Source organism: Palaemon carinicauda, chromosome 6 (assembly GCF_036898095.1).
Source record: "Palaemon carinicauda isolate YSFRI2023 chromosome 6, ASM3689809v2, whole genome shotgun sequence".
NCBI lineage: Eukaryota > Metazoa > Arthropoda > Malacostraca > Decapoda > Palaemonidae > Palaemon > Palaemon carinicauda.
Genome location: NC_090730.1, coordinates 102,246,962 through 102,269,461, shown reverse-complemented (window position 1 = coordinate 102,269,461; position 22,500 = coordinate 102,246,962). Strand labels below are relative to the sequence as shown.

At 34.3% G+C, this 22,500-nt stretch overlaps 1 protein-coding gene across 1 annotated transcript in view; it reads left to right on the top strand.

Moving 5' to 3' along the window:
* The window catches only part of LOC137642152 (glycoprotein-N-acetylgalactosamine 3-beta-galactosyltransferase 1-like), a 77,527-nt gene that overhangs the window by 24,992 nt on the left and 30,035 nt on the right, over positions 1-22,500 (top strand). Inside the window, exons 5-6 of the mRNA XM_068374692.1 lie at positions 13,938-14,076; positions 22,392-22,500. The exon at positions 22,392-22,500 is cut by the window's right edge and continues 4 nt beyond it. Coding sequence (XP_068230793.1) covers positions 13,938-14,076; positions 22,392-22,500 — 248 coding nt within the window. The remainder of the gene's footprint in view (positions 1-13,937; positions 14,077-22,391) is intronic.

Genomic DNA, 22,500 nt, shown 5'->3' with positions numbered 1-22,500 from the left:
AAGCAAGCTTTGCAAGTCCTGTGGTGTTCTGATAATGAGGACAGCGTCATTAGCATACTCTAGATCCGCTAATTTCTTGTTACCAATCCAGTCAAATCCTTCTACACCATCCCCAACTGTTCTATGCATTACAAAATCCATGAGGATAAACAACATAAGTGACAACACATTCCCTTGGTGTACTCCACTGTTCATTGGAAATTCATTTGATAGGACTCCACTAACATTAACTTTGTACTTCTTATGTTCATATATATTTGTCACTATGCTGGAGGAAGGATCAGAAAAACGAAATTTTTGGACTAGCGATTTCGTATTTTCATACCTCTTCATACCTGAAGAGGTATGAAAATACGAAAGCGCTAGTCCAAACATTTCGTTTTCTGATCCTCCCTCCAGCATAGTGATAAATATATACATCGCATGCCTCAGCGATAGATCGTTCATATATATATATATATATATATATATATATATATATATATATATATATATATATATATATATATGTGTGTGTGTGTGTGTGTGTGCGTCTGTGTGTACTTCACTCTCGTTATGTCAAAATTTATTGTTAAAAATATCAAACCATGAATTAAGTATTATAAGTCTATAATCTATAGAAATAACAAAGTAATGCTAAAAAACATCAAGTAATAATAATGACAAAAATAAATTGTGAAAATAAGACTCATTCCCATCAAGAAATTTTTTTATAAGCCATCGTACAGTAACTCGTCGTAAGAACGGAGTTAAATTTGATTTGTCACTATTAACGTAAATGTTGCCACAGTCCATCTCGTGAATAGTGCGACACGCAAATTTTCAGCCTTCATGAAATATGATTTTGTAATACAACCCGTGTATCCTGCCATTTCCCTTATTTGAGAAACCCAATTTACAATAGACTTACCTCCTCTAATCCATTTCTTTTTGCCATCTTCTACTGTAGTTCAATGTGTTAAAAGAGCAAAAGAGAAAGATAAAAGTATCATTACTTGCGGATTAATCATCGTGTAAAACACATACAGCCATAATAACCGAACAAAAATTAGCTGTTCTTTAATGAACACTTGAATCGGATAGCAGCTGATTTGCTGGCATTTCAACAATCGTACTATAGTAAATAATTGCACTTATTCGCTATGGAGAAAAGACCCTAGAGGAAACACATTCTTCGAAATAAGAAAAGCTGAAGATAAAACAAGCAATGTTCATAGCCGTATGTAGGCCTTGTGGAGCCCAATTAAATGTAAATAACCAAAAGTAGAAGATAACGTGGCAGAGTGTCTGAGAACTGGGAAAATATTTTTCTTTTATAACACGAACTAATGTAAGAGTTTACAAAATTCGAGAAGTAAGAAAAATGAATAATTTCCTAATCTTTATAATCCAGCACCGCAGAGCTAAAAACTATTAACTATCCTGCATCGGCAACATAGAGGGAACTCTGTAATCCTCTATATGCAATTATACTAAACATTAAATAAAATGCTTGAATTATTCCAAATAAAACTTTTTGGATTAATATGCTAAATTAGAAATGATAGCTCAAGTAATAATTGTTTCTTTTGGGAAATTAAAAGTATCTTTAGGTAGTTTGCCTAGTTCACCTGATAAATGTAAATAATTGAAAAAAAATGAAATTCGATGTTTTAATTTCTTAATAGGATTCTGACATGTGATTATTACATACATTACTATTGGACAAAGTCAGGCGTTATTTATTTTTCATAGAACAATACACAGACAGACCATCTAGTTAGTGTAAATTAAGTGTCGACATTACATAGACTTCTGAATATGCATGTACGGTTGGCAAAATCCCGTTTTCACCGACATGACTCGAAGAATTTGTAACCACAATTTACTATATATTGATATCAATTTGTTAAACTAAAAGTTAATAAATATAATAATGAGTAATTAATACATCTATTCATTTTAGGCCAAATACCGTTCATTTAGTCATAATATAAAAACATTCGGAATATGATACTAATTAATCGCGAATAATAAGAGTCTGGTAAATATATATATATATATATATATATATATATATATATATATATATATATATATATGTATATATATATATATATGCGTGTGTGTGTGTTATAGGAGGGGATAGACATGATGGTTTCATTCCTTTAATTTTGTAATAAAAAAATGATATAACTTTATAATCATAGGTATCAGCTTAATGTACCAGACACCTGTGCACTATAACCCCTCTCTTATATTCTTAGAATCTAATCATATCATTTGGATTCAATGGCAGCACAAATATTGCCTATACAGGAATATCCAGCTATGCCCGTAGCTAAATTATAATTCTTCCTAATGCTCAGCACTATATGATAATTATCTCTGTGCATCAGCTGCACATTGTAATGAGAAACGCTGCTCTAAGACTAGACAGCAAATTCTTGGAAAATGCCAAGGACTGGTCTATTCCTGCCATAGCAAAAATATACATAAATTCAGTAATTATTTTTGCCATAGTTCATCAAGTCCTAGTACGGATCCATAGGATTCGGAGTTCTTCATTTGCCTTTCATCTGCTATTTGAGTCTTTGTAGTGAGAAATGAATTCAAAATATGTTAGGCTATCGAGAGACTAAGAAGTCATTGTGACTAATACAAATAAGATTTTTATAACACTTGATCACTATATTCTGTCTATATAATACTAACTAAATATGAGTAAATTACTGAAAAGGACCCTATAATGATAAACATACTACCTTACAAGCTCTAATAAAAGATCTGAACTTAGCATATAAGGTATATGATTGCTTGACTAGTAGAATGGTTAGAGTCAGCCTCGATCTAATTCTAACATACGCACAAGTTCAAATCACATCAATATAGTAGTTAAGGCTTTTATAGGCCACTCATCCTGACCTAAGTCAAGAAAGTGTAATATATATATATATATATATATATATATATATATATATATATATATATATATATATATATATATATATATGTGTGTGTGTGTGTGTGTGTGTGTGTGTGTGTGTGTGTGTGATATGAAACCTTCACATTGTCGTTTGGAGGCGCCATATGTATTTATAATTTTCTAGTTCCTGATATTACATTGCCAATCCTCGGTGCGGATTTCCTGTCACACTTCCACCCTCTGGTCGAAGTAGCTCACCGACAATTAGCCAATGGGGATTCATACTCCTTGACCCCTCTCCAGCCTGCCCCCTCCGACCTTGCTCTCCACATCAGCGCACCCATTGATGACTACGCCCACCTCCTCACATAGTACACGGAACCAGATCACCACCGCCTCCCAAGCATCGCCGACGTGACCTCCTACTTGCACAAAGCAAAGGTTTTCTCTACGCTCGACCTCCTGAAGGGGTATTATCAGGTACCATCACCAAGACCACCATCACTACCACGTTCAGTACATACATCTTCAATTACTCCTGTGATGTCCTTCGTAATGCTGGGACACTTTTCAACATCTCATGGACGGCATGGTAGGGGACCTCCCCTTCTGTGTATGTTACATGAACGACATACTTGTGTTCTCTTCCTCCAAAGAGGAACACCTCTGTCATCTACGCATTGTGATCAACCGCCTACAACAGAACGGCCTTGTAGTCCGGTACGACAAGTATACCTTTGGGGACAACTAAGTATCGTTCTTAGGGCACCGCATCACTTCTGAAGGAGTCCAACCCCTCCCTGAGAAGGTGGCAATCATTCAGAACTTCCCAACGCCATAGACCATCAAAGCACTGCAAGAATTCTTGGGCAGAATCAATTATTATCACCATTTCCGGCCAGCTATCACCGCATATCTTGCCCCCTTTACGCCTCCCTCAAGGTCAAGCCAAGAAACCTCAAGTGGGGTCCCCTTCAAGAAGGGGCCTTTTGCAAAGCAAAGAATGCTGTAAAAAAGTGCTGCTCTTACTATTCCCATGCCACACGCACTTCTCCTTCTCTCCCCCGATGCCAGAGACATAACTATTGGGACAGTCTTTGAGCAGATGGTCAATGGCTCACCTCACCCATTGGCCTTCTTCAATAGAAAACTGACCTAAGCAGAATCCGGGTACTCTACCTTCAACCACGAAATGCTGGCCGTGCACTTGGCTGCCCGTCATTTTCGCCACTTCTTGGAAGGTATGCCCTTCGTCGTTCACACGGACCGCATGACTCTGGTGCATGCCTTCACTCATCAGTCAAACACCTGGTATGCCCGTCAATGCCAACATTTCTCTCCCGTGGCTGAATACAATTGTACCCTTCACCATGTCCCTGGGAAAATTAATCCTGTTGTTTAATTTCATTCATAGCCTTTCACAACCCTTACGATGTTCTACTGCATAGCTACTGAAGACAATGTTCATTTGGCATGGCATTACTAAGTATGCTAAGGATTGGATCCATGCCTTCACTTCATGCACAACCTCAAAAGTATATCGACACACTGATTCAAGAGTGGGCACCTTTCCTCGAACTCAGCGATGCTTTGCCCACATTCACATCGTTATTGTAAGTTCCTTATCCACATTACAAGAACCTTGTTATCTGTCTACTGTCATCAACCGCTCCACTCGTTGCCGTGAAGCCAATCCCATGGAAACTGCAATGTCCACTTCATGTACATCGGCCTTACTCTTAGGATGGATAGTGAGATTTGGTATCCCTGATCATATTACTTCTGACAGTGGTACCACTTTCACCTCTCAATTTTGGATATCATTGGTGAATCTCCTGGGTATCACCCTTCATCAGCCAACCGCATAAAACCTTACTGCTAATGGTATGGTTGATTGTTTTCACCATACCATTAAAGCAACTTTGATGTCCCGCTGCAAGGACTACAACTGGTTTACCCAGTTTTCCTGGGTCCTCCCGAGACTAAGGACCACTCCTAAAGATGCCCTGGATTTCTTGACAGCTGAAATAGTGTATGGTGATCTGTTGGTCGTCCCTGCCAATTTTTTTCCGTGTACAACCTCCTCCTACAATCTACAGTGCCTACGTTATGTTGTAGGAAAATTTACTCGATGCCGGCAGACTTACCAGGCCCCAAGCCAGGCAACACATACTGACTGATCTGCACTCAGCAACGCATGTTTTCCTGTGCAACAACACTAGCAAGCCACCATTAATGCCCCCTTACATGGGCCCTTTCCTCGTGATCCATCGCGCTGAAAGCATTCCTCCTTAACATGCATGGCAAAGAATACTGTTTCTCCATTGATCGCCTAAAACCTGCATACCTCCTGCGAGATGACCCGCCTACAGTACGCCTGTCAAGAGCAGGGTGCCCTATTTCACATGCATGTCTTTTTTGAGGGGAGCCATGAACCACACGTGTATCACACATGCTCGTACACTGTAATGGTATTTCTGTTTTTTTTGTATATTGTCGTTATTGCTATCCCCTCACACTGATAACCTGTTGATGCCTGTATTGTCTTACATCATAGTGTTTGAAGTTTTGTGCCCTTCTTGACTGGAATGGGTTGTATGTATACTCATGCTCCGTCCAAATATAGTTAGTTATATTTGATTCATCTCTCATTCCACACCTAACGGCTCGCTTGCACATTACTTTGTTTCGAGTATTGTTCTCCTATTTGGCCTTCAGCTACTGATTCTTATCTAAATTTGTTGGGCAGGAACTTACGGTCCATTAAGTTTCTTATTCCTGATCTAAATATTAAGCTCTGGAACCGTCATTGAATTAGTTCATTATGCATGTTGCATAAAAAATTTTATAATTCTGACCAACCTGTACATTCAGATCTTCCCTGACAGGACCATCCTGTTCGTTATACTAGGTATGCAGTTAATTCTAATAATCATGCCTTCTCCATCGCGAGGGTCAATACTACACAGTATTCTAGAAGCTTTATTCTAGCTGTGACCAACTTGTGGAATGATCTTCCTAATCGGTTACTTGAATCGGGTAGTTTATATATGAAAAATCTGTTTTAATGCTGTTGCTCTTCTAAAAATATTCTATTTTTATTATTCTTTACTTCTCATAGACTATATCTATTTCCTTATTTCCTTTCCTCATTGGGCTATTTTTCCCTGTTGGAGCCCTTGGGCTTATGGCATCCTGCTTTTCCAACTAGGGTTGTAGCTTAGCTACTACTACTACTACTACTACTACTAATAATAATAATAATAATAATAATAATAATAATAATAATAATAATAATAATAATAGACTATCTTCTTCTGCTGCTTTGCCTCTTTCCATACCTTTTAATGCTTTCTTTATTTCTCCGACTGTTATGTTTGATACCGGCACAGGTGTTTCATTATTCCCATTGGCAAAATTATTTCTTAGATCTCTTATATTTCTTATAGCACTGTACAGAAATCTTCTGCAATTTTTATCGCTCCATCTCTATTTTTGATAATATTTCCATTTTCATTCTTTAAGGCAAACATCTGCTGACACTCTGTTCCAAGTTTTCTTATCATCAATTTGATGCTTCTTCCTTTCTTTGGTGTTTGCTCAATTTTGGTCTGATTTTGTTTACGAATTTCTTTGTTTTTAGTTGTCTATTGTTCTGGATAGTTATGCTAGTTCTGTTTCATCTCTTAGATTTTCACTTATTTCGAATCTTTTCCTTATCAGGTTACCGTTTTTTTTTCTTTTTTCTTTTTTCTTTTGGTCTTTTCTGATTGTTTTCCTTGATCTTGTTTAGGTTTAGGAACTTTTCCAACTATCTCTTCTGCTTATTCCAATAAAATTTTGTTAGATTACTGTTCATTTCTTCTTTACTTGCTTCCATTTCATCATTTAGCTAGGAGTAGTACCTATTTTGTATTGCTAAACTAAACACATCAGATGTTTCTTTTATTACAAGAGTGGTTATTTTCTTCCTTAGAATTAGTTTTTCTCTTCCTTTCTCTAGATCTAAACACATTTTGCTTCCCACCATTCTATGGTCGCTTGAATAAACTTGTTTAACACTGTCACATCTTTAACTAAATTAACTCTTTTACTGCGAATAAAATCTATTTAGTTTTTCCTTTCGTCCATTTGGTCTTTTCTATGTCCATTTTCTGTTTCTTTAAAAAAAATAAAAAAAAATAAAAATAAAAAAACTGTACCTTATTAAATGGGGGAGATAACGATTTTTCCTTTAAATGGAAATGGACAACAAACTGTAATGCAAGGGGAACTTTTTCTTTTCTTAATAATTCCATGTGACATATTCAGCACAATTAAATCCTGTATAATATACTGTATATTGAAGTTTTACAATTTTAGTGAGGGTAAAGAAAATCCCATTAATGAAAGTATATGATAATTTAAAGTTAACTTGTCGTATAATGTGTATTTTTTATTCTTTTGGTGCACAAATAAATATTTTTATATTATATAATTTTATACTTTCCGCGAAGAAAAGGAAATTTCCAATTTATCTTAAGCTTTTTTTTATATGTATCAATTTGATGATGGTTGGACTTTAACTAAAGGCTAATTGATTTTTCTGCTTTTTTATTTACTTTCATTAAGATTATACCACAGAGTTAAAAATCTAAAATATCTTTTTTTATTATTGACACATTACTCATTGATAACCTCCACTATCATTCAACCTGTATAAAAGTGTGAGGTAGGACAAGGGATATCTATTTGTGTGTGTGTGTGTGTGTGTGTGTGTTTTTGACAGTGCTTAAACATGAAGTTGTTCTCTGCAATCATAATATTTTGAGTATCTCAGTTGTAAATTTGAGGTAAAAAAAAATTTCTGGTGCCTTCAAATTTCGATAATAATAATAATAAAAAAAAAAAATCTTTGGCTTCCAAGATTCTACCCCGAAGCTGCTGGGGTAGCAGAGTGCTCACCCCTAGTTTTATACCTTCGCGACTATGCCGCTTGGCAGTAGTTTTGTGGCATTCCCCATTTAACACATCATAATTTCTACTGGTCACCTATTGGAATTTCATTAAACTATGCACTACGTTAGTGATCTCATTGATTTATTCTCACTACCTCCGCCAACGAAGTTGGGAGGATATATTTTCGACCCTGTTTGTACGTTGTTTGTTTATGGACAACTTCCCGGCCACAATTTTACTCATAGAAAATAGAAACTTCAGGATTGATTGTTATGTTGAGACGTGGAAATTAATTTTGAAAGTCCTAGTTCAAAGTTCAAGGTCAATGTCGAGCAAAATGTCGACCGAATCCTAACTATGACCCCAAGTTCCAATATGGTTGTCATATAGACTTCTAAAACGCCTACGGTCTAAATTGATTCTAGGAAAGACAACCTCGTTTCGAGAAATGAGATGTCGTGGCGGGGGTCCGCACTCTCAGAGTACTTTTCTAATTTCATATGTACTGTAGATAAAACATTAAGATCGACTACTTTAATTAATCTACTTTCATTTTACTTGTTGATACAAAACTATGTGTTATTAGTTTTACTTGTAGATGAAAAAAAGGAGTCATTGGTTTCATTAATACATTTTTATTTTCCTTGAAGATACAGAATTAGGGGTCATTGGTTTCATTAATCTTTGTTGATACAGAAATAGGTGTCACTGGTTTCATGAATCTATTTTCCTTTTACTTGTAGATCCAAAGCTAGGAGTTTCATTAATCTATTTTACTTGTAGATACGAAAATAGGACAAATTTGATTCATTAATCTATTTTCATTTTACTTGTAGAGGCAGAAGTAGGGGTCATTGGTTTCATTACAATATTTTCACTTTACTTATAGATGCAGAGCTGGTAGTCATTGCTTTCATTAATATATTTTCATCTTATTTGTAGATACAAAACTACGAGTGTGGTTATATTAATCTTTGTTGATACAAAACTAGATGTTACATTTCACTTGTATATGTAGAACCAGGATTAATCGGTTTCATTAATCTATTTTTCATTTTACTTGTACATGCAGAACTAGGAAAAATTGGTTTCATTAATCTATTTTCCTATTACTTGTTGATGCAATGCAATAAATACGAGCCATTGGTTTTATTGATCATTTTTTCCTTTTACATTTGGATGCAGAACTAGAAGTCATTGGTTTCATTAATCAATTTTAATTTTACTTGCAGATGCAGAACTAGGAGTCATTGTTTTTATTACTATATTTTCACTTTTATTGCAGATGCAGAATTAGGAGTCATTCGTTTTATTAATCTTTGGGGATATAGAACTAGGTCTCACTGTTTTTATCGATCTATTTTCATTTTACTTGTAGATGCAGAACTAGAAGACATTGGTTTCATTCATCTATTTTCCTTTTTCTTGTAAAGGCAGAACTATGAGTCATTGGTTTCTTTAATCTATTTGCATTCTACTTATAGATGCAGAACTAGGAGACATTGACATCTTTAATCTATTTTCATTTTATTAGTAGATACCGAACTAGGAGTGTTTGGTTCCTTTAATCTATTTTCATTTTACTCTTAGATGCAGAACTAGGAACCATTGGTTTCATTAATCGGTTTTTATTTTACTTCTATATGCAGAACTAGGAGGCATTGGTTTCTTTAATCCATTTTCATTTCACTTGTAAATGCAAAACTAGGAGTCATTGGATTCTCTAATCTATATACATATTACTTATAGATGCAAAACTAGGAATCATTAGTTTTTAATAGTCAATTTTCATTTTACTTATAGATGCAGAATTAGGAGTCATTAGTTTCTTTAATCGATTTCATTTTATTTGCAGATGCAGAACTAAGAGTCATTGGTTTTTTTAATCTATTTTCGTTTTATCTTGTAGATGCAAAACTAGGAGTCATTGGATTTATTAATCTATTTCCCTATTACCTGTAGATGCAGTAAAAAGGAGTCATTGGTTCCATTAAACTATATTCCATTTGCATTTGGATGCAGAACTAGAAGTGATTGGTTTCATTGATCTACTTTCATTTTATTTTTAGCTGCAGAACTAAGTATCATTGGTTTCATTAATATATTTTCTTTTTACCTGTGTATACAAAAGTAGAAGTCAATGGTTTCATTATTCTATATTAATTCTACTTGTAGATGCAGAACTAGAAGTTAATGGCTTCATTGATATATTTTCATTTTACTTATAGATGCAAAACTAGGAGCCATTGGTTTTCTTAATCTTTTTTCATTTTAGTTGTAGATACAGAATTAGTTGGCAATATTTGCATTAGTCTATTTCCGTTTTACTTGTAGATGTAGAACTAAGTATCAGTGATTTCATTCATTGAATTTCATATTACTTGTTGATGCAGAACTAGGAGTCGCTGGTTTCCTTAATCAATCTTTACCTTACTTGTAGATGCAGAACTAGGAGTCTTGGTTTCTTTGATATTCTTACAATTTATTGGTAGAAGGAAAACTAGAAGCCATTAGTTTCATTAATCTATTTTGGTTTTACTTGTAAATACAGAACTAGCAGACATTAGTTTCATTAATCTATTTTCAGTTTACGTGTAAAGGCCGAACTAGTAGTCATTGGTTTCATTAATCTATTTTCCTCTTAATTGTAGATGCTAAACTAGGAGTCATTGGCTTCAATAATTTATTTTCATTTTACTTGCAGATGCAGAGCAAGAAGTCATTAGTTTCGTTAATCTATTTTCATTTTATGTGTAGAAGCAGAACTAGGTGTCATAGATTTCATTAATCTAATTTCATATTACTTGTAGATGCAGAACTAAGATCCATTGGTTTCATTGACCTATTTTCATTATACTTGTAGATTCAGAACTGGAGGTCATTGGTTTCATAAATCTGTTTTCATTTTACTTGCAGATGCAATACTAGGAGTCAGTGGTTTTATTCATCTATTTTCATCTTACTTGTAGATGCAGAACTAGGAGTCATTGGTTTTATCAATCTGTTTTAATTCTTCTTGTAGATGCAGGAAAAAGAGTCAATGGTTTCGATTTTATATTTTCATTTAACTTGTAGCGGCAAAGCCAGGTGTCATTGTTTTCATTAATTTATTTTCAGTTTAATAGTGGATGTAGAACTAGGTGTCATTGGTTTCATTAATTTATTTTTATCTTACCTATGATGCAAAACTAGGATCCCCGGCTTTCATTAATCTATTTTCATTTAACTTGTAGATACAGAACTAGGAGTCATTGGTTTCATTAATCTATAAAGTCATTGGTTACATTAATCTAGTTTCATTTTACTTGTAGATACAGAACTAGGAGTCATTAGCTTTTTTAATATATTTTCATTTTACTTGTAGATGCCAAACTAGGAGACATTAGTTTCATTAATCCTTTGTACATTTTGCTTGTAGATACAGAACCAGGAGTCATTGGTTTTATTAATCTCTTTTAATATTACTTGTATATGTAGAACTAGGAGTCATTGGTTTCATTAAGCTATTTTCATTTTATATGTAGATGTAGAACTAAGTCCCTGATTTCATTCATCTAATTTAATTTTACTTATAGATGAAGAACTAAGAATTATTGGTTTCATTAATCTAGTTCTAATTCTTTTTGTAGATGCAGAACTGGGAGTCATTAGTTTCCTTAATCTGTTTTCATTTTACTTGTAGATGCAGAATAAGATGTCATTGGTTTAATTAATCTTTTCTCATTTCATTTGTAGTTGCAGCGCTAAGTTTCATTGGTTTCATTAATATATTTTCATCTTACCTGTGATGCAGAACTAGGAGTCATTGGTTTCATTAATCTATTTTAAATTTACTTGTAGATACAGAACTAGGATTCGTTAGCTTTTTGATATATTTTCATTTTACTTGTAGATACAGAACTAGGAGTTATTGATCTTATTAATCTATTTTCATTTTACTTGTAGATGCAGAACTACGAGTCATTTACTTCATTGAGCTATTTTCATTTTACTTCTAAATGTCCTTAGTTTCATTAATCTATTTCATTTTACTTTTAGATGCAGGAATAGGCGACATTGGTTTCATTAATCTATTTTCATCTTACTTTTAGATGCAGGAATAGGCGACATTGGATGCAGAACTTTTAAAGAGCCTTTGGTTTCATATACCTATTTTCACTTTACATGTAGATGCAGAACTATGAGTCATTGGTTTCATTAATATATTTCCATTTTACTTGTAGATGCAGAGCTAAGAGTCATCAGATTCACTAATATATTTCTATTTTATTTGTAGAAGTAGAACTAGGAGTCATTAGTTTCTTTAATCTATTTTCATTTTACTTGTAGATGCAGAACCTAGAGTCTTTGGTTTAATTAATATATTTTCCTTTTACTTCCAGATGCAGAACTAGGTGTTATTGGTATCAATATTTTCATTTTACTTGTAGATGCAGAACTAAGCATTATTGGTTTCAATAATATATTTTCATTTTACTTGTAGATGCAGAACTAGGTTTTATTGGTATCAATAATATATTTTCATTTTACTATAAGATGCAGAACTAGGGGTTATTGGTTTCAATAATATATTTTCCTCTTACATTTAGATGCAGAACTAGGTGTTATTGGTTTCAATAATATATTTTCATTTTACTTGCAGATGCAGAACTAGGTGTTATTGGTATCAATAATATATTTTCATTAAATTTGTAGATGCAGAACTAGGTGTTATTGGTTTCAATAATGTATTTTCATTTTACTTGTAGATGCAAAACTAGGTGTTATTGGTATCAGTAATATATTTTAATTTTACTTTTAGATGCAGAACTAGGTGTTATTGGTTTTAATAATATATTTTCATTTTCCTTTTAGATGCAGAACTAGGTGTTATTGGTTTCAATAATATATTTTAATTTCATTTGTAGATGCAAAACTAGGTGTTATTGGTTTTATTAACTGATTTTCAATATACTTGTATATGCGGATTTACGAGTCATTTATTTCATTGAGCTATTTTCATTTTACTTGTAGATGCAAAACTAAGTACCATTGGTTTCATTAATCTATTTCATTTTACTTTTAGATGCAGAAATAGGCGACATTGGTTTCATTAATTCATTTTCATCTTACTTTTAGATGCAGAACTAGAAGTCATTGGTTTCATCAATCTATTTTCATCTTACTTTTAGATGCAGAACTGGAAGTCATTGGTTTTATCAATCTATTTTCATCTTACTTTTAGATGCAGAACTAGAAGTCATTGGTTTCATCAATCTATTTTCCTCTTACTTTTAGATGCAGAACTGGAAGTCATTGGTTTCATCAATCTATTTTCATCTTACTTTTAGATGCAGAACTGGTAGTCATTGGTTTTATCAATCTATTTTCATCTTACTTTCAGATGCAAAACTAGAAGTCATTGGTTTCATCAATCTATTTTCATTTTACTTGTAAACGCAGAACTAGGTACTATTGATTCCATTTATCTATTTTCCTCATACTTGTAGTTGCAGAGCTATGGGATATTTGTTTAATTAATCTATCGTCCTTTTGAATGTTTAATGTTTAAACATAATTAGAAGTCACTAGTATTGTTATTCTAATTTTCTATTATTAGAAGATATAAAAGGAATTTTTAGTCTGATTAAACTCTTCAATTTTTAAGTGTAGAGATAATATTAGGCGCATTTTTTTAACATTCTTTTATCTCTTTATTTGTAGAAAAAACGTTAGGAATCAGTGATCTTATCAATCCAATTTACCGGGTACTCGGTAGAGCTCATACCTTCGCCTCTATCATGTTACATATCACAAGATCGTCAATTGAATTATACATATTTTGACAATAGTTTTATGCATTTTAGATTAAAATTGGCCACGATATGACAAAAAATGCGTTTTTTACCTTTTTTGTAACTTTGGCCTTGATTTATGATCCAATCACTCCCACTTTGAGAGTACAGTAGATGTAGACTGATCTCATTAATATATATATTTTTTATACGTAAACAGAGAATTTAAAAAAAAATGGTATCTATGTGTGTCAATTTTCGCTGAATATACAGATGTGAGAATCATTAGGCTGGCTAATCTATTTTTATTTCGAATGCAGATCCAGCATTAGGAGCCATTAATCTCAATGTGAGCGAGGGGCGGCACTTTCTCTGGGGTAAGACACGGGCTGCTTTCAAATATGTCTATGATCATCATTTTAAGGACTACGATTGGTTCTTCAAAGGAGATGATGATACGTAAGTCTTATTTACGTTCATCTAACATGTGAATGTTGGTATTTTATTGATAAATTTTAGAAATAATGGAGTTATCATCTCAATATTTACTCATAACATACTAATCTTTACTTAAGTGAATATGTATTAAATGCATACTTATTGCTATATCTTATTTATACTTATCTATTAATCGATCTTAGATATACCAAGTACCCTTATGTGAATAATACTTTTTATAGCGAAAATATTCTTTTTTTACTTTAATCTCCATGTTTATTTAGTGTACAATAGATATTAATTTCACTGACTTGCAATAAACATACTTTGAATTTTTTGGTGAATAAAATGATAAGACAGATATGATATCGTTCCATTTAGAAGACGTATTTATAATCTACCAGTTGTGTTGCCACCAATACACAAGTCAAACTAATTTACATCTGTAACTGTTTTTGGCTTATAAGATTAGTTAGAAGGTTCGAATTGATCACTTTCTGTGTTGACAAATCTTCAAATTCTTTAATGTAGTCTTATCCTTTTGTTGTCACTTTCCTTGACCATCCTTGAGATATGACAGCTTTAATAGTTGTAAATATAAAAACTTAGTACTTAAGCAGTCCAATTATGAGAGATAGGAACCTAATCGGTGGAATGAATTGTCAACAACATAGCAAAAGGAAAACTAAAACATTAGGAAAACTCATGTTTAATCTAACTGACAAAAATATGTCATCAACACTGCATTATCGAAAAAGGCATCTAGTTAGTAAAGTTAAGATCGTTTCTTTACATAGACCCGCGGTAATTAAATTGGCTCTTTGAAGGAAATAATAGATCAATTGAATTTCGCCTGTGAGAATTCAAGGATTCTTAGTCAAATCATGGTTTCGTAAAAAGAGAGTTTTACATTCATTCTTTCATTAGTAAGGTCGTGAAATGTTTTGAATCATAATAGGGGAATAAGAGAGAGAGAGAGAGAGAGAGAGAGAGAGAGAGAGAGAGAGAGAGAGAGAGAGAGAGAGAGAGAGAGAATTAATTATTCTGATTCCGGTATACACATCATCTGCAATTCACAAATATATTTTCGGGATAAGTCTTGCACAAACAATATATATATATATATATATATATATATATATATATATATATATATATATATATATATATATATATATATATATATATGTATATATATATAGATAGATAGATAGATATATATATATATATATGTATATATGGATAAATATCAACACAACATCGTGTTCAAATAGAAATGAATTTCTACCTCATACTTGGGATCGAACGCTAGCCCCTTCTAATGAAAGGCCAGGTCGAAACCAACCATGCCACGAGAGGCCATAAAAGATATTGGAACCTAACGCTACCCAGCTGTCCGAGGATTTACCTGACGAGACATCAGTCTCTTACCAGCGAGTTTTACCCGATATCCCGGCCTACCACGTGACACAATTGGTAGTAATTCATTCAAATTACCCCTAATGAGTCAATATGGATAAATATCAACACAACATCGTGTTCAAATAGAAATAAATTTCTATCTCATACTTGGGATCGAACGCTAGCCCCTTCCAATGAAAGGCCAGGTCGAAACCAACCATGCCATGAGAGGCCATAAAAGATATCGGAACCTGACGCTACCCAGCTGTCCGAGGATTTACCTGGCGAGACATCAGTCTCTTACCAGCGAGTTTTACCCGATATCCCGGCCCACCACGTGACACAATTGGTAGTAATTCATTCAAATTACCCCTAATGAGTCAATATGGATAAATATCAACACAACATCGTGTTCAAATAGAAATAAATTTCTACCTCATACTTGGGATCGAACGCTAGCCCCTTCTAATGAAAGGCCAGGTCGAAACCAACCATGCCACGAGAGGCCATAAAAGATATCAAAACCTGACGCTACCCAGCTGTCCGAGGATTTACCTGGCGAGACATCAGTCTCTTACCAGCGAGTTTTACCCAATATCCCGGCCCACCACGTGACACAATTGGTAGTAATTCATTCAAATTACCCCTAATGAGTCAATATGGATAAATATCAACACAACATCGTGTTCAAATAGAAATAAATTTCTACCTCATACTTGGGATCGAACGCTAGCCCCTTCGATCCCAAGTATGAGGTAGAAATTTATTTCTATTTGAACACGATGTTGTGTTGATATTTATCCATATTGACTCATTAGGGGTAATTTGAATGAATTACTACCAATTGTGTCACGTAGTGGGCCGGGATATCGGGTAAAACTCGCTGGTAAGAGACTGATGTCTCGCCAGGTAAATCCTCGGACAGCTGGGTAGCGTCAGGTTCGATATCTTTCATGGCCTCTCGTGTCATAGCTGGTTTCGACCTGGCCTTTCATTAAAAGGGGCTAGCGTTCGATCCCAAGTATGAGATAGAAATTTATTTCTATTTGAACACGATGTTGTGTTGATATTTATCCATATTGACTCATTAGGGGTAATTTGAATGAATTACTACCAATTGTGTGCCATGGTGGGCCGGAATATCGGGTAAAACTCGCTGGTAAGAGACTGATGTCTTGCCAGGTAAATCCTCGGACAGCTGGGTAGCGTCAGGTTCCGATATCTTTTATGGCCTCTCGTGGCATGGTTGGTTTCGACCTGGCCTTTCATTAGAAGGGGCTAGCGTTCGATCCCATGTATGAAGTAGAAATTTATTTCTATTTGAACACGATGTTGTGTTGATATTTATCCATATTGACTCATTAGGGGTAATTTGAATGAATTACTACCAATTTTGTCACGTGGTGGGCCGGGATATCGGGTAAAACTCGCTGGTAAGAGACTGATGTCTCGCCAGGTAAATCCTCGGACAGCTGGGTAGCGTCAGGTTCCGATATCTTTTATGGCCTCTCGTGGCATGGTTGGTTTCGACCTGGCCTTTCATTAGAAGGGGCTAGCGTTCGATCCCAAGTATGAGGTAGAAATTTATTTCTATTTGAACATGATGTTGTGTTGATATTTATCCATATTGACTCATTAGGGGTAATTTGAATGAATTACTACCAATTGTGTCACGTGGTGGGCCGGGATATTGGGTAAAACTCGCTGGTAAGAGACTGATGTCTCGCCAGATAAATCCTCGGACAGCTGGGTAGCGTCAGGTTCCGATATCTTTCATAGCCTCTCGTGGCATGGTTGGTTTCGACCTGGCCTTTCATTAGAAGGGGCTAGCGTTCGATCCCAAGTATGAGGTAGAAATTTATTTCTATTTGAACACGATGTTGTGTTGATATTTATCCATATTGACTCATTAGGGGTAACTTGAATGAATTACTACCAATTGTGTCACGTGGTGGGCCGGGATATCGGGTAAAACTCGCTGGTAAGAGACTGATGTCTCGCCAGGTAAATCCTCGGACAGCTGGGTAGCGTCAGGTTTTGATATCTTTTATGGCCTCTCGTGGCATGGTTGGTTTCGACCTGGCCTTTCATTGGAAGGGGCTAGCGTTCGATCCCAAGTATGAGGTAGAAATTTATTTCTATTTGAACACGATGTTGTGTTGATATTTATCCATATTAACTCATTAGGGGTAATTTGAATGAATTACTACCAATTGTGTCACGTGGTGGGCCGGGATATCGGGTAAAACTCGCTGGTAAGAGACTGATGTCTCGCCAGGTAAATCCTCGGACAGCTGGGTAGCGTCAGGTTCCGATATCTTTTATGGCCTCTCATGGCATGGTTGGTTTCGCCCAGGCCTTTCATTAGAAGGGGCTTGCGTTCGATCCCAAGTATGAGGTAGAAATTTATATATATATATATATATATATATATATATATATATATATATATATATATACATATATATATATATATATATATATATATATATATATATATATATATATATATATATATATTCATAAATATATATATACATATATATATATATATATACACATATATATATATATATATATATATATAAATATATATATATGTATATATATATATATATATATATATATATATATATATATATATATATTATATATATACACACATATACACACACACATATATATATATATATATATATACGACCGTGTGCTGGCAAATTCCTGGTTTTATGGGTATCGTGAAAGGGTAGAGCTGTTACTTTTACAGGGGAGATTGGACAACTATATAGAAGAGGATTGGCAAAAAACTCATTTCTTTCTACCTTTTCATGATACCTTTAAAGCCATATATATATATATATATATATATATATATATATATATATATATATACATATATATATATATATATATATATATATATATATATATATATATATATATATATATATATATATATTATAAGAGGGTCCCATGTCTGGGAACCAAATATATGATATAATATATATCACGATTGGCAAGCTATACAACCTCTCGAGTTCCAAATACAAATGTGTTTTTAGATTAAATCTGTTACACTTTGAAATATTAATATCCGAACTCTGAGACAATTATATAACTCCCAGGTAGCAATATATAAAACACTGAATATCCAAAGGTCTTTCAAATACAATCAAAACAAAACTGGGTAATTATTCTTACGATCTATACAAACAAACTCTTACTACGATTCTTTACCAGGGTATGAGCGAATACTAATCTAAACACTGGTGACTGGAATAATACACTCTTTAAAGAAATTAATATATTCCTTATAGATTACAACACTTTGAAAAGAATTTACATGAAACAAATAAATCACTCGAAATATTAAGTCTGAACAAAACTTAGATTAAGACAAAAATGTTATGATCTGAAAATTATATAATCACTTGACTTGAAATATTATATCTGTCTAAACCTTAGTCTAAGACAAAAGAAATAATACTTATGAAAATTATACAAACACTTGTTTCACTTGAAATTATATTTTACTCACTATTTAATTAGTCTTAACACTCTATGAATATAGTTAACTAGATAACGATCACATTATTACAGGGCCAGTTTCCAAGAGAATTTTTATAAATATTCACCATGTTTACAAAAACACGTTATACCAAAACTTTGATATGTCACTGAATGCTTTTAAAACAATATCCTGAGATGCGTATGATAGAGAGAGGGGGAGATAGCTATGGCTTAAGGCTGGGATTCTCTATCTTATCTATGCAACCTTGGGGTTGCCTTACATGAAATTTAGCTACTTCCAGAAGATTCCAAAAGATCTGGGAAGCGTGGTAGGTTGGCCTAACAGTGACGCCAGAGTTTCCAACTATCACGTATCAAACAGGAGAACCGACCCTGCTCACGGCAACCCTCCCCAACCAGCTCCACCCACCCACTGTTCTCGGATTTTCTGGAATCTACCAAAGTATATGGCATATAAGAACTGCGTATATTCTCACAAACTTGACGCAATTCCTCATAAAAATATAATAGAACATTAAATAAGCCCTTGTTCCTATCTCACACGAATCACATAACACTCTCAAACAGTTACGTAAGCCTTTGTAACAGAATACGCGAAATAAAAAGTTAATACTTTAAATCAACGTAAAGTTACATATACTGGCTTGAATGAAGAATACAATGAAATTTACGACTAAAGGCTTATGTAATTTACATAATAAACGTATACTTACATGAGAGAAACTCATCTTAAGAGCTGGCTATTCACCTCTTCAATCCACAAGTAAAATACATGAATAAACTACTGTATTTTACTCTAAACTAGACCAGCTTTGTAAGAATATATATATATATATATATATATATATATATATATATATATATATATATATATATATATATATATATATATATATATATATATATATATATATATAAAGAGAGAGAGAGAAAGAGACAGAGAGAGAGAGAGAGATTACCTTATATATTCCAACTTCCAACCCTCAAGATTTCAAAATCATTGTGTTTAATTTATATTTATTTTCTTTTTCTTAGAAGTCTCATACGATTAAATTCTCGTAATCTTGCTCCTCCTTTCACAGCATCCCACGCTTCCTTCGTCTTATCTCTAAGCCAAGCATCCTCTCCCCTACGAAGTTTTGTCCCACACCTCTCCCTCTCTCTCTCTCTCTCTCTCTCTCTCTCTCTCTCTCTCTCTCTCTCTCATCTCCGATCTTTCTTTCTGCAAACCATACGAATCCCCAAAACTTCGGCATTTTACTATTCAACTTGCAGAAGCACTTCATTCCCCTCTCACTCCTGTCTCCAAAAGTGCTGCTTTTACTCATCTACCTTCTTTTCTCCCTTCCCTCGCCCTCCTCCTCCTCCTCCTCCTTCAGGTGGCACAGAAGGACCCATGCGCAAACTTCGCCATCATCCGCTAATTCTTTTACCCAACTAGGTTGACTAGTGGAGAATCAGAAGAGAGTTGTGGATTTACAACAAAAGTAAGTGAGGCTGGAGGAGGAACAGGGCCAGGAGGTGTCTGTAAGGGTGAATTCCTAAATGGTTCAGCAAGACTACTTCGCAAAGGTTCCTTAATGCTAATTCTTGTAATGTCACCAAGTCGTTGTATTCTGCCTAACCTTCTTATAACTTCTACCCTTTACTCTGCATATCATTACTTGGAGAAGTGTTATTGATGCCTTGACTAGAACGGCTAATTCTACTACTACAGTCTCTATCCCTATCACTATTCCTAACACCATTACGATCCCTAGTCTTGTCCCTAAAACAATTACGGTCCTTGCTTCTATTTCTACAATAACTACGACTACTGCCATCACATCTACGTGACCTCGATCGAGTTCTATGGCGGAGATTGTCTCGATCATGTGATCTTGACCATGATCCGGGTCTCAATCTAGTTCTTCGGCAACGATTAGGACGGCCATCGGTAGTCTTGCTGTATCGCCTTGGAAGAAATACTGAATCATAAGATGACTTCTCCTTGTCCTCTTTAGTCATACTGGTTTGTGAATCATTATTCTAAAGTTGATTGTTCATATTGTAAGGAGATTCCTGTGAATGACCTAAAAAGGACTTATACTGCATAATCTGCTGCATTATTACAGGAGTGGTAAGTGCCATGTGCGGAGGCATAGGAGGTAGTGGATGAAGTATTTTAAAGGTCGTCCATTGGGTAAGTTGAGTGACTCGGAAGTGGCATCTGAGGTGGAGACGCCTACCATGGGTTGTGTTGGCGGAGGAAGTACAGCCTGTGGTGGGGGCTACATCTGAGGCTGCGGTACTGGCTGTACCGGTGGTTGACTGAAAGGTGAAGCCCCTGTTGCTTGTGGCTGTTATGGGTTGACAGGAAGAACATGGCAACTCCAAAGAGCCATAGCTTGTTGGCGAGCAGCTTCAATCACTTTATACATCTCACTATTGGATGACAGCAACAAAGTCACCTGTATTCCTTTGACTGGAGCCTTACATCCTCATTGTCAATCTTGGATACTCGTCATAATTGTAAAAAGAAAGATGAAATATGAATGTATCTGCATTGGTGCTCAAATTAAATGGTTTTGTGAAGAGCATAAAAACTGTTAAGGTTTTACTATTTTGTGGAATACATTTTTTTATAAATCAATGAACTTGACCATCGAGAAATACTTTCCTTGAACTTAGTCATTTGGTTATTCAAATTATACTATTTCTTTGAAGAATTACAAATATAAACCCAAACATAATTCAATTTTCTTTCATATTTACAATAAACTGAGAAATTTTAAATGTGATATATTAGCTACATGGGTTTCTCGGACTCGTAGATTATAGCGTGTAAATTTCGAGTCTAAAAGATATTCAAAATCTCTCGAAGATTCGCCAAATTTCAGGCTGTAAAAAGTTAACTTTATACAAATATACAATAACCACGCAGAGAAATTGGGTCTCGTGAAATCGTTTCAAGTTTGTGATTTAGATTCTATTCCGACAAAATGTGAGTGATTTGAATGATGAGAGTCAAGCGGTGTCTCCAGTACTACTTTTGCATACTGGAGAAGGGAGTGCAATAAGATGAGGCAAGCTTTGTTAAGCAAAAAAAAAATGGGAAATAGATGAGCTATTGCAGTAGAAGCCATTTCATGCTAATGCAAAAGACTTATAACATATTATGAGCTTATCTTAATATTTACATTTATTTTAACGTGATTCTTTTGTTTTCGTAATCAGTTACAATAAAGAATTAACATTTATATTTTTGTTTCGCCTCAACTTGAATTGAATGAAAATTAATAGAAATATGGGATGCAAAGCATCACATCTATCCAGCCATTTTTTCATATAAATTATGCTAGTCTGGATATCTATTATCTTTTCTTCTGTATGCGTTAATGAAACCAACGTTTCTAATTTCATAGGTATGTTATTGTCGAGAATATGCGATATATGCTGTCTCCTCATGATCCAAGTTACCCTATCTATTTTGGATCAAGATTCAAGCCATTTACGCAGCAAGGTTACATGAGT